General features: G+C 43.9%; 1 protein-coding gene across 1 annotated transcript in view; it reads right to left on the bottom strand.

The window, feature by feature from the left end:
* Positions 1 to 1,461: 1,461 nt before the first annotated feature.
* The window catches only part of PRCP (prolylcarboxypeptidase), a 36,402-nt gene continuing 17,327 nt past the window's right edge, over positions 1,462 to 20,536 (bottom strand). Inside the window, exons 2-9 of the mRNA XM_035116077.3 lie at positions 18,784 to 18,924; positions 16,642 to 16,743; positions 15,788 to 15,969; positions 14,886 to 15,043; positions 13,505 to 13,677; positions 10,096 to 10,260; positions 6,689 to 6,876; positions 1,462 to 2,781 (exon numbers count right to left, since the gene is read on the bottom strand). Coding sequence (XP_034971968.1) covers positions 2,571 to 2,781; positions 6,689 to 6,876; positions 10,096 to 10,260; positions 13,505 to 13,677; positions 14,886 to 15,043; positions 15,788 to 15,969; positions 16,642 to 16,743; positions 18,784 to 18,924 — 1,320 coding nt within the window. The 3' untranslated portion in view covers positions 1,462 to 2,570. The remainder of the gene's footprint in view (positions 2,782 to 6,688; positions 6,877 to 10,095; positions 10,261 to 13,504; positions 13,678 to 14,885; positions 15,044 to 15,787; positions 15,970 to 16,641; positions 16,744 to 18,783; positions 18,925 to 20,536) is intronic.

The following is a 20,536-nucleotide window of genomic DNA, read 5'->3' as shown; positions in this document are numbered from 1 at the left end:
CCTTATTTTTTTATTGTTACTTGCTACACTGAAAACCAATACAAAAATTGATGGTTTTTTATTTTAAGGAATAAGTAGTAGATTTGCCCCCCCCCATGCCACCACATTCAGGTCTCCACTGAAGAATGTTGCAGGTGTGCTTGTCCATAGTGGGAGCATCAGAATGGGCGTTATGCTTCTAATAACAAATCTACCCATGGCAAATTGGTGAGAATGGTGAATGGAACGCAATTCAAAGAAAAACATCAGTGTTGCAAGCACTCTAGACCCCAGAATATCCATTAATTTAAAACATCTGCCAGTTTAAGATCAGGGATAAGGCTTTGTCATATTGGCTCAAGCCGGCAGGTTCACATTAGCATACAAAAAGCCTCTCTCATACGGTACCTACTCTTTTAAACAGTTTGGCATTGTTTCTTTTGGTCTAAATGGCATATACCGGTAAAGAAATAGGAGAGTAGTTGTGTTAGTCTTCAAAGTGCCACAGACTGGGTTTTTCACCCCTGATACCATGGACTAACTGCAATTATTTTGGTTACAGGTATGTAGCCGTGTTGGTCTGGGTCGAAGTAAAATGAAAAAATTCCTTCAGTAGCACCTTAAAGACCAACTAAGTTTTTATTTTGGTATGAGCTTTCGTGTGCATGCACACTTCTTCAGATACAGTGAAATAGGAGTCCCCAGGCACTTATGTAGAGAAGGGGTGGGGAGGGGGTGGGGAGCTCAAAACCATGGAGGGACCTGGTTTGAACAGAGATATCGGATTCTTATCTCATTATACATGATAAGCGATCTTCAGCCATCTCAACCCTTGCTTTTTCATGCAAAACCATTTGCAGTCATCAACAGCTATCAGTCAGTCAATCACCCACTTCCACCACCATTCTGAGTGATCCCCCCTCCCCTCCCCATCCCCACCCCTTCTCTACTTAAGTGCCTGGGGACTCCTATTTCACTGTATCTGAAGAAGTGTGCATGCACACGAAAGCTCATACCAAAATAAAAACTTAGTTGGTCTTTAAGGTGCTACTGAAGGAATTTTTTCATGCAATTATTTTAAAAGGGCATAAGCTTTCATAGGCCAGCACCTACTTCCTCATATGGATAGATAGATGGGTGGATAGACAGTCGACTCAACTTCTTACCTATCCAATTACAGGGTCATTAAGCTCAGGAACACAAGATCTTAACTTCAAAACAACCTCAAGATGGCATATGACTCCCGTTAGACTAAAATAAGTAACCATGATTGTTTTTAGTTTTGTTTGTTGTAAAATTTGCTATGATTTAAAACTCAGTAACACACACACACGCACACCCAAACAAGCTTTAGCCTATAAAAACTGATACCATAATAAAAACAGTCATTCACATCCCACAGACTCTTTCCTGTTGTTTTTCATGGTGACTAAGACACACACTCACGCTCAACTGCAACAGAACAGTTATTGTCCCCGTAAAATATGTTGAAGGTTTTATTTTTGTTTAATATTATGGACGCTCTTAGCTTATCTGGCCTTTTTTTTTTCTTAACAGCTTTGCAATCTGTTGGGCCCAACTGAGGCCTTGCAGTTCATGCTCCAATGAAAAGGTGAAGCCAGTCTAAGCCACCCTGTTTAAGGCAGGGTATAAATTCTTAGCAAACAAACACACAAACAAAATTACTGGCAAATAGGAACAAAGCCCCAAAGAATCATGGCAATTGATTGTAACTGAGTCTATCAGGTGAGCCATTCAATATGCCTGGCACTATCTGCTGGGGGAATTTGGGGCGGGGGGAGGACCTTGAGCCCAACAGCGCCCCCCGAAAAAATTTACACCTATGTCATAAACTGTGTAGCTTAACACAAGTGCATTGCTGCATCAGGCCAAGGATCCATCTAGTTCAGCATCCTGTTTTCTAACCACGGCCAGTGAGCTGCTGTCATGCCCAGCAACAACCTTCCGCCATTCTTGTGATTCCCAGCAACAGGAATTCAGATAGAAATTCCATGATCAAGAAGTTTGAGCCATAATGCCTTATAGCCACTGATTTGTCACCTGTGAATTTACACAATACAGCTTTAAACCCAGTGGATATTATAAGTTACTTAAGTGCCAGCTTCCCCCACATGAGGGATGCTTGTGGAGCAAGAAAGGAAAGCCTTTTCCCCCAACCCCCCACAAAGATACCCTACACTCCCAAATTCGGGTTCCAGTGCTCAACCAGGAGCAGTGGGAAATTCCTCTAAGCAGCTTTCTTCCATAAGACATGGTGGAGTGGGCAGGGCCCTAAACGCCGGCAATGCCATTTGAACTGTGGCAAAATTGTGAAGTGCCAGAAGAACATCAAGGAAGAGCCACCAGTCTGGAGCCACACACTGCAAGGTTTAGGTTTGCCACCTCAAAAGATCCTTTGTACAGCCAGATATCTGCTATACAAATAAGATGCTTTGGTTAGGAGAGAAAGAGGAAAGTAGGCATGAAACAACGAGGGGGAAAACACTTGTGTGAAGTCAGCCATCAAGCCAGCAGGTCCTCCCTCGGCGTTGACAGGAGAAAGTGGAAACCACAAAAACCAGCTCTTTCAGTTACTTCGAACCATTACGACGATAGTTCTGCAACCAGAGTCTCATGTAGTGAACTTCCAAAAGACGGGCTTGCAGCACGGATTCCGGATCATAAGGGCTGTTGGAGCGCAGGTCCAAGTGATGAGCACCTTCTGGGATCACTATGGCAACTAGAGTGTCTGTGATATTCCGTGTTACTCCGCCCCCAGACCAGGGGTCGAGCCCACCATTGCTGGAAGGGAAAAAGGGGAGGGGGAGAAATGAACACCTGCATGTTAGGAACATCCCAATTAACAAAAGGTTTGCATCCCATCCCAGCAATCTCTGCAGGTCAATGGAAAGGCTCGTTTTGTATTATCACCCTGGAAACTGGATCAGAGTGTCAACTGTAAAGCAATTGTCAGGGGCCCTGAAGGTCATGTGTGTGACTCTCTTTTGTGGAAAGTAATCTTGGCTGAAAAGTGGGCCATGAATGTAAGATTCCAGCAAAAATTCAAGCTGACTCCTGCTATTTACTTCTGTGCATGCACGTCTAAGACACCTGTTCCCACAAAAGTCATTCCTACGTTTAGCAACCCCTTCATGGATCAATGCCTTGTCGTGGCGAAGGGGCTTGAATAACTCAGAGAAGCTATGAGCTATGCCATGCAGGGCCACCCAAGATGGACAGGTCATAGTGGAGAGTTTTGACTAAACGTGATCCACCTGGAGAAGGAACTGGCAAGCCACTCCAGTATCCCTGCCAAGAAAACTCCATGGACAAAGACAACAGGCATATAAAAGTTATGACGCTGGAAGATGAGCCCCTCAGGTCGGAAGGCGTCCAACATGCTACTGAGGAAGAGCGGAGGACAAGTACAAGTAGATTCAGAGCTGATGAAGCGGCTGGGCCAAAGCCGAAAGGACGCTCAGTTGCGGATATGCCTGGAAGCGAAAGAAAAGTCCGATGCTGTAAAGAAAAATATTGCATAGGAACCTGGAATGTAAGAACCATGAGTGGAGGTAAGCTGGATGTGGTCAAAAATGAGATGACAAGAATAAATATCGACATCCTGGGCATCAGTGAACTAAAATGGAAGGGAATGGGCGAATTCAGTTCGGGTGACTATCATATCTACTACTGTGGGCAAGAATCCCGTAGTAGAAATGGAGTGGCCCTCATAGTCAACAAAAGAGTGGCAAAAGCTGTAATGGGATGCAATCTCAAAAATGACAGAATGATCTCGATACGAATCCAAGGCAGACCTTTTAACATCACAGTAATCCAAGTTTATGCACCAACTACCGGTGCTGAAGAAAGTGAAATTGACCAATTCTATGAAGACCTACAACACCTTCTAGAAATGACACCAAAGAAGGATGTTCTTCTCATTACAGGGGACTGGAATGCTAAAGTAGGGAATCAAGAGATAAAAGGAACAACTGGCAAGTTTGGCCTTGGAGTTCAAAATGAAGCAGGGCAAAGGCTAATAGAGTTCTGTCAAGAGAACAAGCTGGTCATCACAAACACTCTATTCCAACAACACAAGAGACGACTCTACACATGGATATCACCAAATGGACAGCATCGAAATCAGATTGATTATATTCTCTGCAGCCAAAGATGGAGAAGCTCTATACAGTCAGCAAAAACAAGACCTGGAGCTGACTGTAACTCAGATCATCAGCTTCTTATAGCAAAATTCCAGCTTAAACTGAAGAAAGTAGGAAAAACCACTGGGCCAGTAAGATACAATCTGAATCAAATCCCTTATGAATACACAGTGGAAGTGAGGAACAGGTTTAAGGATTTAGATTTGGTGGACAGAGTGCCTGAAGAACTATGGATGGAGGCTCGTAACATTATACAGGAGGCAGCAATGAAAACCATCCCAAGGAAAAGGAAATGCAAGAAAGCAAAATGGCTGTCCAACGAGGCCTTACAAATAGCGGAGGAGAGGAGGCAAGCAAAATGCAAGGGAGATAGGGAAAGATACAGGAAACTGAATGCAGATTTCCAAAAAACAGCAAGGAGAGACAAGAGGGTCTTCTTAAATGAGCAATGCAAAGAAATAGAGGAAAACAATAGAATGGGGAAAACCAGAGATCTGTTCAAGAAAATTGGAGATATGAAAGGAACATTTCGTACAAAGATTACCATAATCAAGGACAAAAGTGGTAAGGACCTAACAGAAGCAGAAGACATCAAGAAGAGGTGGCAAGAATACACAGAGGAATTATACCAGAAAGATATGGAGGTCTCGTACACCTCAGGTAGTGTGGTTGCTGACCTTGAGCCAGACATCTTGGAGAGTGAAGTCAAATGGGCCTTAGAAAGCATTGCTAATAACAAGGCCAGTGGAAGTGATGATATTCCAGCTGAACTGTTTAAAATTTTAAAAGATGATGCTGTTAAGGTGCTACACCCAATATGCCAGCAAGTTTGGAAAACTCAGCAATGGCCAGAGGATTGGAGAAGATCAGTCTACATCCCAATTCCAAAGAAGGGCAGTGCCAAAGAATGCTCCAACTACCGCACAATTGCGCTCATTTCACACGCTAGCAAGGTTATGCTTAAAATTCTACAAGGCAGGCTTAGGCAGTATGTGGACCGAGAACTCCCAGAAGTGCAAGCTGGATTTCGAAAGGGCAGAGGAACCAGAGACCAAATAGCAAACATGCGCTGGATTATGGAGAAAGCTAGAGAGTTCCAGAAAAACGTCTACTTCTGCTTCATTGACTATGCAAAAGCCTTTGACTGTGTCGACCACAGCAAACTATGGCAAGTTCTTAAAGAAATGGGAGTGCCTGATCACCTCATCTGTCTCCTGAGAAATCTCTATGTGGGACAAGAAGCTACAGTTAGAACTGGATATGGAACAACTGAGTGGTTCAAAATTGGGAAAGGAGTACGACAAGGTTGTATATTGTCTCCCTGCTTATTTAACTTATATGCAGAATTCATCATGCGAAAGGCTGGACTAGATGAATCCCAAGCCGGAATTAAGATTGCTGGAAGAAATATCAACAACCTCAGATATGCAGATGACACAACCTTGATGGCAGAAAGCGAGGAGGAATTAAAGAACCTTTTAATGAGGGTGAAAGAGGAGAGCGCAAAATATGGTCTGAAGCTCAACATCAAAAAAACCAAGATCATGGCCACTGGTCCCATCACCTCCTGGCAAATAGAAGGGGAAGAAATGGAGGCAGTGAGAGATTTTACTTTCTTGGGCTCCTTGATCACTGCAGATGGTGACAGCAGTCACGAAATTAAAAGACGCCTGCTTCTTGGGAGAAAAGCAATGACAAACCTAGACAGCATCTTAAAAAGCAGAGACATCACCTTGCCGACAAAGGTCCGTATAGTTAAAGCTATGGTTTTCCCAGTAGTGATGTATGGAAGTGAGAGTTGGACCATAAAGAAGGCTGATCGCCGAAGAATTGATGCTTTTGAATTATGGTGCTGGAGGAGACTCTTGAGAGTCCCATGGACTGCAAGAAGATCAAACCTATCCATTCTTAAGGAAATCAGCCCTGAGTGCTCCCTGGAAGGACAGATCGTGAAGCTGAGGCTCCAATACTTTGGCCACCTCATGAGAAGAGAAGAATCCTTGGAAAAGACCCTGATGTTGGGAAAGATTGAGGGCACTAGGAGAAGGGGACGACAGAGGACAAGATGGTTGGACAGTGTTCTCGAAGCTACGAACATGAGTTTGACCAAACTGCGGGAGGCAGTGCAAGACAGGAGTGCCTGGCGTGCTCTGGTCCATGGGGTCACGAAGAGTCGGACACGACTAAACGACTAAACAACAACAACAACAACAACGTTTAGCAAGCTATGCAAAGTGAGTGCAAGGCTGACCACATAAATCTCTTACTCATGCAATTCCAATATGCAATTATGTTATCATCCCCTCTGCTGGCGTGGCATCAGTTTTCCATCATTTGCTGACTATTCAAGTACTACTACCTTGCATAAAATGGAAAATGTAGACAAGAGAAGCAACACTCTCTGTTGACGGACAGAGAGTCACAATACAGTCACAGGAGGAATTCTATGCTGCTCCAGAACAGCACCAAATGCCATCAGCTAGTGACAAAACTCACATTCCAGCCATGTCCAACACTTATGATTGACAGACGAACCAACACCTCACCTGAAGATGATATTGCTGTGAGCACTGATGTTCTTCCCCCCATAGAGAGTGGGGATCCAGTCAGGACGAGGTCTCACCCCCCAGGTTTTGAAGCAGTCATCCGAGTAGGTTTTCAAGTCCCACTTTTCGGGCTCAAACATGTCGTTGACGCCATCTGAACACATGGGCATCACCATTTCAGTGCAAGCCTAGAGCAGAAGGGTGAAGAGAAAAACAATTAGTTTAGAGAAGTAGACCACCTTTTTAAGGGGTGGGGGGACCAACTTATGATCCTCTGTAAAGCAACAGGCAGGTACATCAAGATTGCTGTATAAATAAGGCAGCACTTCTAAAACAATCGAGTTTTCTACGGTACAAGTTCACCATAGCATGAGGACAATATAAAAGTGTGACTGTTCAGCTTTTATTGCTTCATTGTTCTAAACTCCTGAGGCTCAGAGTATATCTGGAACGGGCACTCTCACCCACCCCTGCCCCCAGGGTGGTATTTTAAACTTTTTTCTTCCAAGTTGCCCAACTTCACTGTTGTCTTCCCTGGACATCACAAGGCTACAGAAGGTCCAGTTCAACCAGTTTGACCTCAACGTCTAGACATTCTGTTGCAACTTGGCGGCTTTTCACTAAGCCTCAGTTGTGTATAACTAAAACAACTTCCATATTGTGTCTCTTGTTTTACCCCTGCTTCCTCCAGTAGCTCAGATGGCACACTCTTCAGAGCAGGGACCTGCCTGGCCTCCTGTGCTCTGTTAAGCACTAGGCAGACTGAGAGCATCACATCATGGTTGAAAAACCCCTTTCCACCCAAAAGCTGCATTTCTCCATGGAGAATCTTCTGGGAAATGCATGCCAGAGATGGGTGGGGGCAAAGCAAAAATGTGCTTAGTCCCCCCCCCAGACCTGCCGCCTGCCCCTGAAGTAAGAGCCCCTTCTTTATCCTAATTGCCACGCTTGGGTAGGGAAGGCCACAGGCTAGGACCAAAGGCTGTGCTAGTTTCCCAACCATGTTCTGTACTTTATTGGCACTGTAAATATATCCACCACCCAAAAAGCTACCAGATTAGGATTTGTTTTTCACTAGACTACTTGGGCTGGCAGAGGAGGGGTGGAAAACATTGCCCCTCCCATTTCTACGCTAGATATAGAGAAAAGATGGATTGCACCTTCTCTCCTTCATCAATTCTGTCACTCATCTGCATGTAACTCCTTATTGTTCATGACGGCACAAGGCTGTAAAATTACCACCATGCAATCAAGTTTTACTGGTCATAGCTGCGTTTTTAAAAGCTGTGCATACATTGTTGGCTTTATTCGGTCTAGTTAAATTTTGTTATATTATATTATTATTTATATTATTTAGGGACATAGGAAGAAGCTACCTTATACCACATCAAGGACATAGTACAATATGCAGTCATGGTCTCTATGTATAATAATAATATAATAATAATTTATTATTTGTACCCCACCCCACCCATCCAGCTGAGTCTCCCCAGCCACACTGGGCGGCTTCCAATCGAATACTAAAACAAAACAGCATTAAATATTAAAAACTTCCCTAAATAGGGCTGCCTTCAGATGTCTTTTAAAAATGGGATAGCTGCTTATTTCCTTGACATCTGTTGGAAGGGCGTTCCACAGGGCAGGTGCCACTACTGAGAAGGCCCTCTGTCTGGTTCCCTGTAACCTCGCTTCTCGCAATGAGGGAACCGCCAGAAGGCCCTCGGCGCTGGATCTCAGTTTCTGGGCTGAATGATGGAGGTGGAGACGCTCCTTCAGGTATACATGTATGTATGAAACGCAATCAGCAAAAAGACCCAGAAATATGAAAATATACTTTTAATGTACTAAAAAAAAACCTATGGAAAAGGACAATGAACAATATTATTTTTGTGGAACAACTGGTTATAGATCCATTTTGACCATTAGGTCTTTTTCAAAAATGTCCCAATCAGTCCTGAGCCTTAGGAAAGGTTTTTTTAAACAATCTTGTTTGGGGATTGTGTCCAAATAATTCCTCTCGTGCATGTCCAGCTGATAAGAATTTTTTAGATGAGAAATTTTCATTAAGGTAGTGCTCCTTATTCAAAAGTACTACAACTCCACCATCATCATCAGGTTTTAAAGCAATAGCATTACCCAATTGTTCAACTGCTAATCTTTCAAAGTGCAATAACAAAACCCTTTTCAGAAGTCTCTTAACTCTATCTTTTTTATATAAAAAAGTGTGACTATTAGAACGTTGAGTAACTGGAATATATTGTAATTTAATTTTAAGACTAGCCATCCCCACTTTTGAGTCTTAATGGAAGTGTCTTTTAATTTCCTAAGGCAGAACAATGCATAAATATCAATCATGGTGTGTGAAAAATTTGTGTTTAGGAGTGGGCACAAATGGCAAACCTTTATTCAGAACAGAGTTCTCATCAATGTTCAGTTCAAAGGATATTTTGCCTACTAGACCAGTCTCCTTCAGGAATACTGGGGAGTATGTTGAACCACCTCAACTGTCTTAATTTGGGGCGATGACTCAAAAAGCATTCTCGATCTGTTATATTCCTCCCCATTTGAGGTCTCCCAGTAACTATTGCTACTCTAAGGATCTGAATGGAAACTACATGGTTCTTTTAAAAGGAACTCAACCAAAGGTTTACTTTCTCATTTCTGTAATCCTGTAATCATGTTGATATTTCTTAATTTTAACAGCTTTTAAATCCTTTAAGAAACATCCAAAATGTTTTGCATTTCCTCTAACCATTGTGCTTTATCTTGTGATATACTATCGAATTCCAGCTTGGTTTCAGAATCCTGAGTAGTTTTCATCCGTCTTCCTTTTCCACATTTGAACATTCAGTTAGGAAGAACATTAAATCCGTAGAACGTATGTTCAGACTAGGTGCCCATTTGTATAGAAGCACAATGGTTAATTGAACTCTCAAATGTGAAAATGGAGACGATAGCTAAGGATACTCGGGACAGTGAAACCGAGCTGGAATTTAATCACATATGACAAGATAAAGCAGAATGGTTAGAGGAAATGCAAAAAGAATTGATGTTTACTTAAAAGATATTACAATTTAGACATTTAAATGGGATGAATTATATCACAAATGAGTAGAAAAACCTTCCCCAATGACTCAGGATTAAATGGAACATATTGTAAAAGGACTTAAACGTTGAGATGGATCTATAACTGGGTCTTTATTGTGTTTCATACCAGGTTAGACCAGTTGTGCCTGTAACCTTATCTCACAGTCTTTCCTATTACCTGTGACCTCCTGATCCTTTTTATTTTTTATTGTAGCTGTCGGAAATCAAACATAGGACATTCTGCATTCACATATGGGTCTCCAGTAAAGAGCCCCACTTTGTGCCACAGTTTCACAGAGCAAATGATGCTGCATACATACCTGGTAATACCAGCCCTTAATCCCAAGGCTTTTTGTGGCAGTCTGAGTTAAATTAAGGCATGAAGCACGTCCTGTGTAGTTATAGTAGACGTCTACTGCCTGCAAGATGTTTTGCAGCAGCAATTTGTCTGGTAGTTTGGGATTCCTCAAGTAGCTACAAACTGCCTAAAGACAGAAAAGAAGAAGAGCTTTTTAAAGAGAGAGAGAGAGCACAAATAAATCAGCAATAGACTAAACCTGCAGACAGGAGATGCTGCGTTTTCTGTAGACTCAGTTTGTCGGCTCTGGTTAGTGACAGCAGATAAGCAACCTCTAAACTTTGAATCTTGGCATAGCCAAAACATTTGTTATTCTACCAATAAACAAAATCATCACCACAGATCTGCAGCAAGAGGATTTCCTTCATTATCCTTTAATAAAAACAGGGGTGAGGAACCTGTGGTCCTCAAAATGTTGCTGGACTTCATTTCCCATTATCCCTTGGGCCAGGGCTGATGGGAGTTGAAAGTCCAGCAACATCTGGAGTGTCACAGGTTAGCCACCCTTGCTTTAAAGAACTTTTGAGAGTTTAAGCTTACTAACCCCCAAATGATTTTCACAGAGGGAAATCATCTACTGTTGAAGGCAGTACCTTACTGAATACAGGTTACTGGGAATTCTAAATGGGGAGAGAACAGTTATGCTCAGATCCTGCTTGCAAGCTTCCCATAGGTGTGTGGTTAGCCACTTTGAGGGCAGGGTCCCAGACCAGATCAAGCAGCCTCTTATGTTCTTAGGTGCAGCTCCTGCTGAGCTGTTTGGTCTCTCCAAGAAGATTCATTTGCGGTTCGAGGACCTGCCCCCCGCGATAAATAAAGACACAGTGACACATGGTATTAGAGTTAATGGGTAGAATAAGGACACAACTTTATTGGTTAAAGCAAGTGAGAGGTATTGGCTTAGGCATTGGACTCGCTTGCAAGCGTGACTCCACCCCGCTCGGCGGGGGGGTCATATCAGGTTAACACCCCAAGGGAGGAGCCTGTTGATGCAAATACAACTGAAAGCTCCCCCTAGTGCCACTGGGGGTCGTGCCATGGCCCTAGCCACCAGCAGGGCGTAGGACGGGATCCACGACCGCCGGATCCCTTAAGGGGATACCCCTATAAGAGGAGGGTTGGATGGTGGCCACAACCAGTCCTCGAACACACCAGACAACTCCATATTCCAATGCCTACCGCCAAATACCGAAGAAGTTGTGACGAATTGCTACGAGGTAGGCGAAAAAACCAAGAGGCCGGTGCCAATTAGCCAATTGGATAAAAAACTCCTACTAGGCCCCTTGGGCAACCAAGGCGACCAACCATAGCAAGGTCAAAGCGAACACCCTAAGGGGAAACCTAAAGGGGGGTGGGCGGGAGATCCGATGAGGTGCAGGAGCGAAAAGGGGCGATCTGGAGTCTGCCGCGCTCTTTTAAAAACCGGTAGCCCCGCCCTCAGCTGGCCCTATTGGCCAGCCCTGAGCGCGGCAGGTAAAGGTGGAGCAGGGAGCCGGACACGCCACGCCCTCCTGCTCGCAGCGTAGAGCGGGTCCCACCCGCAAATTCCCCCCTCTCTGAAGAGGAGGGATCTTTAGTTTAAGATGGCTCCTTTGCAGTGCAATTGTGGATGCTACTGCAAACAGGCTGAGGATGAGGTAACAATCTGTTTTACATTACTTTGAGACATTGATGATCTGGTGCCTTAGTAAGGTGCGGGTGGGGGAGGGGGAGGGGAGAGTTCCAACAGCTTCGGTATTCAGTTCTTGGCAGGAGCTGGTTCACTGAGCGAAGAGTGAAGGGGGGTGGGGAGTTAATCACTTATTAAGACGCCTTGTAGCCTTTTCCAGCCTACTGAGCAGCTTCTCGGCTGGAAGACCAAGGATTCCTGAAAACTCCTTTACTAGCACAGATGTGCCATACGGAAGTTAAAGAGCGGCTTTAAGAGGCGGCAACCTTTTATGAAGGGCAGCGGTGAAAGGGGGTAGGATTGGGGGAAAGAGGGAAAGCCTGCACTTCCCCAGGGGACCATGGGCCCCATTACAGAGGAGGATTAAGCAGATATATTCAACTGTTCGAATGGATTCTTTCCCATAAGCTCTCAATACACCTCTAAATCTCACTCAGGATAATCACATTAGTTTTGTCACTGAAGTCCACCGTTTGAAAAGAAAGGAAGGGAGGAAACTGGAACAGCTTATGCCACCCAGAGAGGCTGCATACATTTTTCTCTTTTAAAAAAATGTTTTGCAACAAAAGAGAAGGAAATCTCTTGGTTTTAGGTGTTGGGGAACTGAAGTGCCTTGTCAAAAGGCTCTCAAGGAAAGCCACCCCCTCCCTAAATGGTTTCTAGCCATTAAAAAAAACCCTCTAAAGCAAGCAGTAATGAACAAAACAAATTTGGTTTCAAAGTTTTACCAAACCTGGATTTCCACGTACTGGTATCTTCCCTCACCTCTCTCTCCTCCCCCCCCCCCACAAAAGGCCGTTAAACAGTCCCAAAGTCCTAGACTGGTCTTGAAGAATCTCTGGGCTGTGAGCAATGCAGCATCTTCCCACCAATCTGTGTCCTCCCTGGACTTTTAGGTACAGTACCTGAAGAGTCACCTCTTCCCATAAAAATGTGTTCATGCACTTGGATCTTTAGGGGAGGTTATTGTGTCACTGCTCCACTGGAGGTAGACTTGGCAGGTACAAAGGGCAGGGCCTTCTCGGTAGTGGTACCTAAACTATGACTGTAGGTCCTTCTGGAAGCCTTTTGCCTCTATGTGCCATATCCTAGCATAGGAAACACAGCTCACTTAAGAATACACGTCCCCTACAATAAAGCTACTACTTTCAACTACTAGCTTGTAGCTCACTCCTTTTGGTCTTCTGCGGTGTGTGTGTGTGTTTGGGCAGGGCTGCTCCCCTCTCCCTGCTTAGGTTACATCACATCTTGGCACTAGAAATTCTGCTAATCCCCTTAATTAAAAAGTATGCATCTCCTCTATCTTCAGGCATCAATTAAAAGCAATTGTTTAGAAACAACTCACAATGCTGAAAGGCACAATTTATGTCTGTGGCTGTGGTGCCTAATGTGCTGGCTGCTTTTGTACACTGATGTTTTTAACTGAAATTATTTGCTACCTTGGGAGCACCACTGTGGAGCCAAGAGGCAGAATAAAAATTTAATTTAATGTTCAGTTATTATTGAACTACAACCTCCTCAAAGGAAAATCATCTGGAGGTTGTGCGATTGACCAAATTATGCTTAGAATTCTCTTATTATGGAATCCTTGGGCATCCTGTGTCATTGCTATTTATTCATGTTCAACCTCCTAGAGTCTTTAAAAAGTGTTGACTAAAAGAGGGGATGGGGAATAAATGAAAAGATGCCTTTGTTCAGTTACCTTAATAGGCCAGGCAGGGAGAGGTTGCAAGAAGTCAGCCTTATATGGGTAGTCAACCATTGCCAAATTAACCCAAGTCTCACTTAGCCATCCTTTGAAAACAGCAGCATCTACCACAGTTTTCAGCGGGCTGCACAGGCGAAATGTAGACGAAAGCCAATGCAAGCCTTCCTCTAGAAAGGAGAAAATACAGAGATTCAAGTTAACACATATTAAGCTGCCTTATGCCAAGTCAGACCATTGCTCTCTCTAGTTCAGTTTTTTCTCCTCTCTGGGCAGTGCCTCTTCTTGGGGTCTTTTCCAAGTCCTCCTATCCAGGAGTCTAAAAAAAAAAAAAAAACTGGAGATGTTGACAACTGAACTTCTATACTGAGTGGGAAATCTTTTTTTCGCTCAAGGGGCAAATTTCCTCACTGCCAACTTCCTGGGCGCTGCACTAATATTGGTGGGTACGGCCAGAGACAAAAAGTGGGCAGGGGAACAAATGCAACTCTTTTTCCAGGAGGTTACATTCAAGCCATGCAAAAGTCACACAACACAACCCTCTTCAGGGAAGCAAGAGGCATTACCCAGGTTCAAGGGTACATTTCACCCAGACAGAAGAGCTGAAGGAGGGCATTGAGTAGGGGCTAGTGAGGTGAGCTCTGAGTGCTAGATAGAGCAGCCTCTGAACACCTAGATATGTCAGTACAAAGAGTGCAGAAAGGAGGCTCTTAACATCTCAGGAGAGCCTTGAGAGAGATCCTATGGCCACTTCCAACAGGGATTACACAGGCAAAAAATATGTGTGTGAAATGTATTTGGGCAGCATCATGAGCATCTACTACTGGATACTGCCTGTGCCCCAATAGGCTACGGATGACAACTCCCACCACCCCCAGCATTTGTGCTTCTTAAAGCCAAGCTGGGGAGAAAGTACCTGGTCATTATAATGTGTGAGGTATGTGCGAAGGAAGGGAATAAAGGAAAGTGCAATCTCTGGAGAGTGAATGAAGTGGTAGCCTGGATGTTGTTTATTAAATCTGTATACCACCCCACACCCATAGGTCTCAGGGTGGTTCCCAACCTGAAGTTGCAATATTAAAAAAAACCACAAAATACATAAAACATAAAACAGTACTAATTTCTCCAAACTAATAAAAAACACACTTAATGATTAAAATCCCTTAAAACCATTAATCTTACAACCAGGAGGCTGGTCCATCCCCTCATTCCACCACCAAAGCGCTGTCTCCAAAGGGATGACCCCCTTTGTTGTTGCCCCACCGGGGCAGCCCCACCCCCAAGGCAGGCAGGCTTTATAGAACTGCTAGGAGCACATCACAGCAGAGATCGGAGGCCTAGAGAAGCCTCTAGGCGAGTCTTTTTATGAGCTGCCTACCTGTGGAAGCAAGACGGTCAATGGCTGCCCAGGAGTTCCTGATACTTTCTGAGCAACAGTTCCCACTCTTTTTGAAATCTTCGGTTACGATACGATAAAAGTTGCCACAGGGAACCAGGTTATCGAACTGCCAGATGGGGGCTGAAGCTGCAAGAGCTCTGTGAGCCAAGGAAAAAAAAGAGAGAAGATCAATGAATATGGAGATCTAACTGAGCACTTGTGGCAACAAGAGCTTTTGCCACGGATACAAACCTAGCAGTGAGCCAACTGGAATCATCCCCCAAAGCCATTAGTCCTGGCCTGTTTTTCCGTAAGCTTTCCCCCTCCAATTAATAGCCTTCCTCGCAGAGCTGTTGCTTTGCAGTTCTTTAGCATGGGGGTTGCAACCCAAGACTTGCTTGTGCCAATCTTAAAAGTGAGGAATTGACAGTGACAACAGCACTGTTTTTAAAATAGGAGAAAGGGTAGTGAAGAAAGGTCACGAGACAAAATTAAAATGTGTCTTAAGTTGCAGGATAGAGTTAAAAATAAAGATATTAGATAAATGTGTGGTGAATTTCCAGGTGGGAAAAAGGCGGGAGGTTGCAGCTTTTGTTAATTCAGTTTTGCCCTGCCTTCTCAAAAGCAGCCACGGTGCCTTATAAGTGATGAGGAGTCCAGCGGCGAAGCATACACACACACACACACACACACACACACACACACCCCTTACCTATGAGATGAACACATCTACAGACACACACACACACAAATCTGCTCTCTCTCTCTGTGTGCGCGCTGTGTGTGTGTGTATTTGAATATTGGATATTTAAATCCAATTAGTGATAGCTGGTTCTCTGAAATATGCAGAATTTCCTATCAGACAAGATCATTTTCTGATACTCTTTTGGTACTGCACTCACCCAATTACTATATGAGGATATTTCATTCGAAACCATGCAGCAAGCATCCCTCCGTAAGATCCCCCTATGGCAATGACAGGAGTGTCCTGGGTCCCAGGGATAGTATGCTTCAGGTGTTGAATGAGCACTGCAAAATCAGCCAGAGCTTGCTCTGAAGACAGGTAATTCAGATGCTTGGCATCCTGAAACAAGATTCCATTACATTTGCATTTACGTAACAACAGAAAATTGACTCTTAGTCTTTGCTACCCCAATGGGAGGTGAAAATGCTATTCATTTCTCACATGGCTCAATGGAAAGAGCACCGGAAACAATGATGTGGGAGTTCAGCAAAAAGGTACAGAAGAATCCACACACTTGACCACTCGCTGCACAGCAGCTCACATGGTTTCTACTGCAAAGGAACAGGACTGTGTCTGGGATGTTCCCAACCACTTTGGGCAGCACAAGCTCCACCTATATAACCATGTGATACAACTGCACCCTGAAATCGTGTGTTGTGGGAGGGATTATGCCATAGTTGGGTAAAGCTATGACAGTGGGTGAAACCCTGTCTACTTTTACCAAAGGAACCCTTGTAAATGCCACATGGCAAGACTGTGTCACCTCCAATGTAGCAGGACTATGAGGGAAGACACCGAGTTTTAGCTGTATTTAAATGGCTACCCTTGCTGAAACAACTCATCCCTATACCTCAAATTTCCATTTTGCAATTGCTCCATAGCTTTCTATTTGCATATAAATTGCTTATGTTTTTTCTATTACTGCACCCGTATCTCCCATTCTAGTTGTCCTCTAAAATTCTAAAGTCTCTGTTGAACCAATGACTAACCTGAATGCAAGGGGCTACTTACACTGAATGATTTGTTTCCAAAGGGCAGAGACTCTCCATAGTATCGGTGTTCTGCAAATACCAATATGGCATCAAGCTCTTCCGCTATGTTCCACATAAGACCCTGGAAGGAAGTAAAGAGAAAAACCAAGGACATTCAATGTTGTCGATTTACAAACTGCCAACCACTAAACCATTTAACTATAACTTTAAGTTAGAGAACATCCTATGCATATATAATTAATATAAAGCAAAAGAGTTGTAAGGTTGTATATTCTGAAATTTATCACTCCAATTCATCTACTATATATTTTGTAAAGTTGTTTGTTCACTATGCATTTGGAAATCTCTTAAGATATGATACCCAAATTTTATCCATTTGGGTATCATATCTGTCAGGGATTATTGCGACTACAGTACTCTTGAGTAACGACCTTCCACATACTTGTCTTTCAAAAGTCTTTATTAGTGCACATTATTTACAGTGTAGTGAGCTGTCGGTTTCATGTCTTCTCATTCCGTATCAGAATCAGGCACTGCCCCTTTACGCGATTCAGACCAGCATAAAAGCCTCGGGACAGCGAATCTCCTCCCCTTTCTCCTCCTCCTCAATTCCAGAGTCGGGGGGAAGGGTCTATGTTCTGCCTGCGTCCTCTCCTCTCTTTCCCTCTCCCTCTCTTCCTGCCTGTGGAGCAGGAGCTCCTGGATGTTGCCAGAGGTCTGCCACTTCCTTTCCGTCTCCTGACTTTCCTCATCCGTCCCTTCGCTTTCCTGACTGCTTGGAGATGGGCTGCTTCTGATGAGAGGGGGCTGTTCTCTATAAGCCCTTCCCCTTACAATATCTTAAGAGATTTCCAAATGCATAGTGAACAAACAACTTTCAAATACATTTTGTGGATACACTTAGATGCCTTTTTGAATCAACATGAAAACTGAGTCTTTGAAAAACTGTCCTGAATTTAAGCACTGGGTTTTTTTTGGGGGGGGGGCATGTTCTTAGAATTCATGAGAAATACCAGGTAGTAGGTTGTTAGTCTCAAATAAAGTTCATATTAATGATTACTTTTCTGTAATATGTTAATTTGTAGGACACGGGTGGTGCTGTGAGTTAAACCACTGAGCCCAGGGCTTGCCGATCAGAAGGTCGGTGGTTCGAATCCCCGCGACGGGGTGAGCTCCTGTTGCTCGGTCCCAGCTCCTGCCAACCTAGCAGTTCAAAAGCACCTCAAAGTGCAAGTAGATAAATACTTACAGCGGGAAGGTAAACAGTGTTTCTGTGTGCTGCTCTGGTTCGCCAGAAGCGGCTTTGTCATGCTGGCCACATGACCTGGAAGCTGTACGCCGGCTCCCTTGGCCAATAATGCGAGATGAGCGCCACAACCCCAGAGTCGGTCACGACTGGACCTAATGGTCAGGGGTCCCTTTACCTTTACCTTAATATGTTAATTTAGGGAGCAAAGAAAACTCAAGAGCAATCAGGACAAGCAAGTTTGGATCTGGTGGATTTCTGGCTCAATTAGTTAACTCCCAGCACACCAAGACTATGCCGGCAAAAGTACCACATCCCAGCTCAGCTGGAAATATACCAGCCTAGCTCCCTTGTCCCAGATCAGCCAGTGTTAGCTCTGCCTGAGCTAAGAACAGTGGATATTATGTTGGCATAAGCCCTGAAAAAAAATGGACATTCCAGGGGGGTGAGCAGAACTGGGCAGGGTGCCTTTAATTGGAAACTAACTCTATTCAGATCAGTCACATGACCTGGCAACCAGTGTGAGCATATGCTTGCAAAAAGGGTGATATAAGCAAAATTTACCCTGGCATATTTCAAGCAACTTGGTCAGCTTCCTATAGTTAGGATTGTTCTGTTAGACATATTCTGTTCCACCATTCTGAAACTGATGGAGCAGTATTCTTCTTCCAGTTTTTTGCTTTATACGTTTTTGCAGCAGCAAGATTTGTCACCACTTCCAAGTCATCTAGAACAAAGTTCTTTAAATGATACAAATGTGATATTTTTGGCTCCTGGGATTATCCAGTCATTTCCATTATTACACTCCAATCCCAAAATATATGTAGGAAATCAGAACGCCAATGGTCTTCTAAGAGCTGTACAGATAATAAATGGCAAGAGAGTTCCTACCTAGAGTCCCAGAATCTCCCTTACCGTATTATTGGCAAACCAGGTGATATCGCCTTCATTGCCAGTATAGAAGAGCATCGACCCAATATTTCTCTTCCAGTGCTGGTCTGCAATGAGGTAGCGTTGCTTGAATGTGCCATCTTCGGAAAAACCAAAGTGGTCAATCTGCAGCAACAGACAGAAGGGAGCTCATGATATGGAAAGCAGGTAAAACTCATCAATAGGGAATTTCCTAATTTTAGACCATTCTATCTGCAACTCTTCGAGTAATGAGATTCACAAGCAATTTATTTATTACATTTCATATCCCACCTTTCCCCCACAAGGAGCTCAAGGTGGCATACATAGCTCTCATTCTCATTTTATCCCAAAAATAACCCTGTGAGGTAGGTTAGGCAGAGTGTGACTGGCCCCTAGGTTACCCAGTGAACTTCATGGCTGAGTTTGGATTTGAATCCTGGCCTCCCTGGTCCTAGTCTGACACTGTAACCACTACACCAACTGGCTCATGTGCTATTCAGACATGCAGAACCTATCACAGTAGAAACAGACTCAAGTAAACATACTCAGCAAAGAAGACTGGGATGGGAGAAAGACAGTAGGTGGAGCTGTTGCATAAACTAAAACCTTCTTCCAGTTAAAGCAAAAGACCCGATCTGAAGCTTTGTGCATTTGGACTACTCAGGTGGGAGCCCATCTATGTTTCAAGAAAGGCTACGAACAGTAACAGTGCTGAAGAAGTGGCTCACCTTTGAGCATCCTACTGTTTTTAGTTCTAGGCTATGTTCACATGAGCAAAACTAAACTGTACTAGATACTCAGAGAAGTTATTCAATACAGTAAGCCGGCCCCTTAACGCAGTGGTTACACCTAAAGCCAAAATCCTGTATAGTTAAAACACATTGGGTTCAATGGCAGTCTTTTTTCGTGGATGCCCACCCCCTTTCCGCCTATTTATTTATTTGCCAGGCATGTAAAGCTGAATACACACAAGTTAACTGTGTGTAATTGCGGGCTTACTGTGCAGAATAGCAGTGGTGCTGCAATGGCAGGACTTCTGAGGCAGGAGTCCAGAGCCCTGCTCAACAGAGTGGCCACAGTTTTCTCCCTGTCAACAAACACGTTCATTGTGTGAATGGAATCTATTTGCACTATAGAATCATAGAATTGTAGGGCTGGAAGGGACCCCAAGGGTCATCTAGTCCAACCCCTGCAATGCAGTAATCTCAGCTAAAGCATCCATGATAGATGGCCATCCAACCTCTGCTTACCGTATAAACCTCCAAGGAAGGAGAGGCCTTCACAATATGATATCTGCAGGCTGTCTTCCCCTGCAGATTGCGGTGATAGGTTGGGTATGCTGGAGATAAGACAGTCTTTAAGGAATCCCAACACTCCATTTTGTTCATCTATTAATTTCATTCCCTTGGTGGCCATGTTATCCCCCTGTGGAGCAAAGCTAATGTTGGAACTTTCATCCCTTGCTTTTTTCAAAAGCCAGAGCAAAATAGGATATTACTCTCACACTCTGCAATTTAAGTGCTGGTGCTGGATCCGAGCATAAAGGAATATCACTCTATGGATAAAATGTAACTATTGTACTGTAGTAAAGTTTTCTGACCATGGAGAAAGGCTTTAAGAATTCACACTAGTCCCAAATAAGACATGGTAGTAGAGCGCAACAGGGCACATCCTGTCTATATTAGTGTCCTTGTAAAAAGATTCAGGGAAGTCACAGGATATCCTCCTGCAGCTTACAAGCCCGTCAACAAGCCAA

Source organism: Zootoca vivipara, chromosome 4 (genome assembly GCF_965207765.1).
Source record: "Zootoca vivipara chromosome 4, rZooViv2.hap1.1, whole genome shotgun sequence".
Taxonomy (NCBI): domain Eukaryota; kingdom Metazoa; phylum Chordata; class Lepidosauria; order Squamata; family Lacertidae; genus Zootoca; species Zootoca vivipara.
This window is presented reverse-complemented; position numbering and strand designations above follow the sequence as displayed.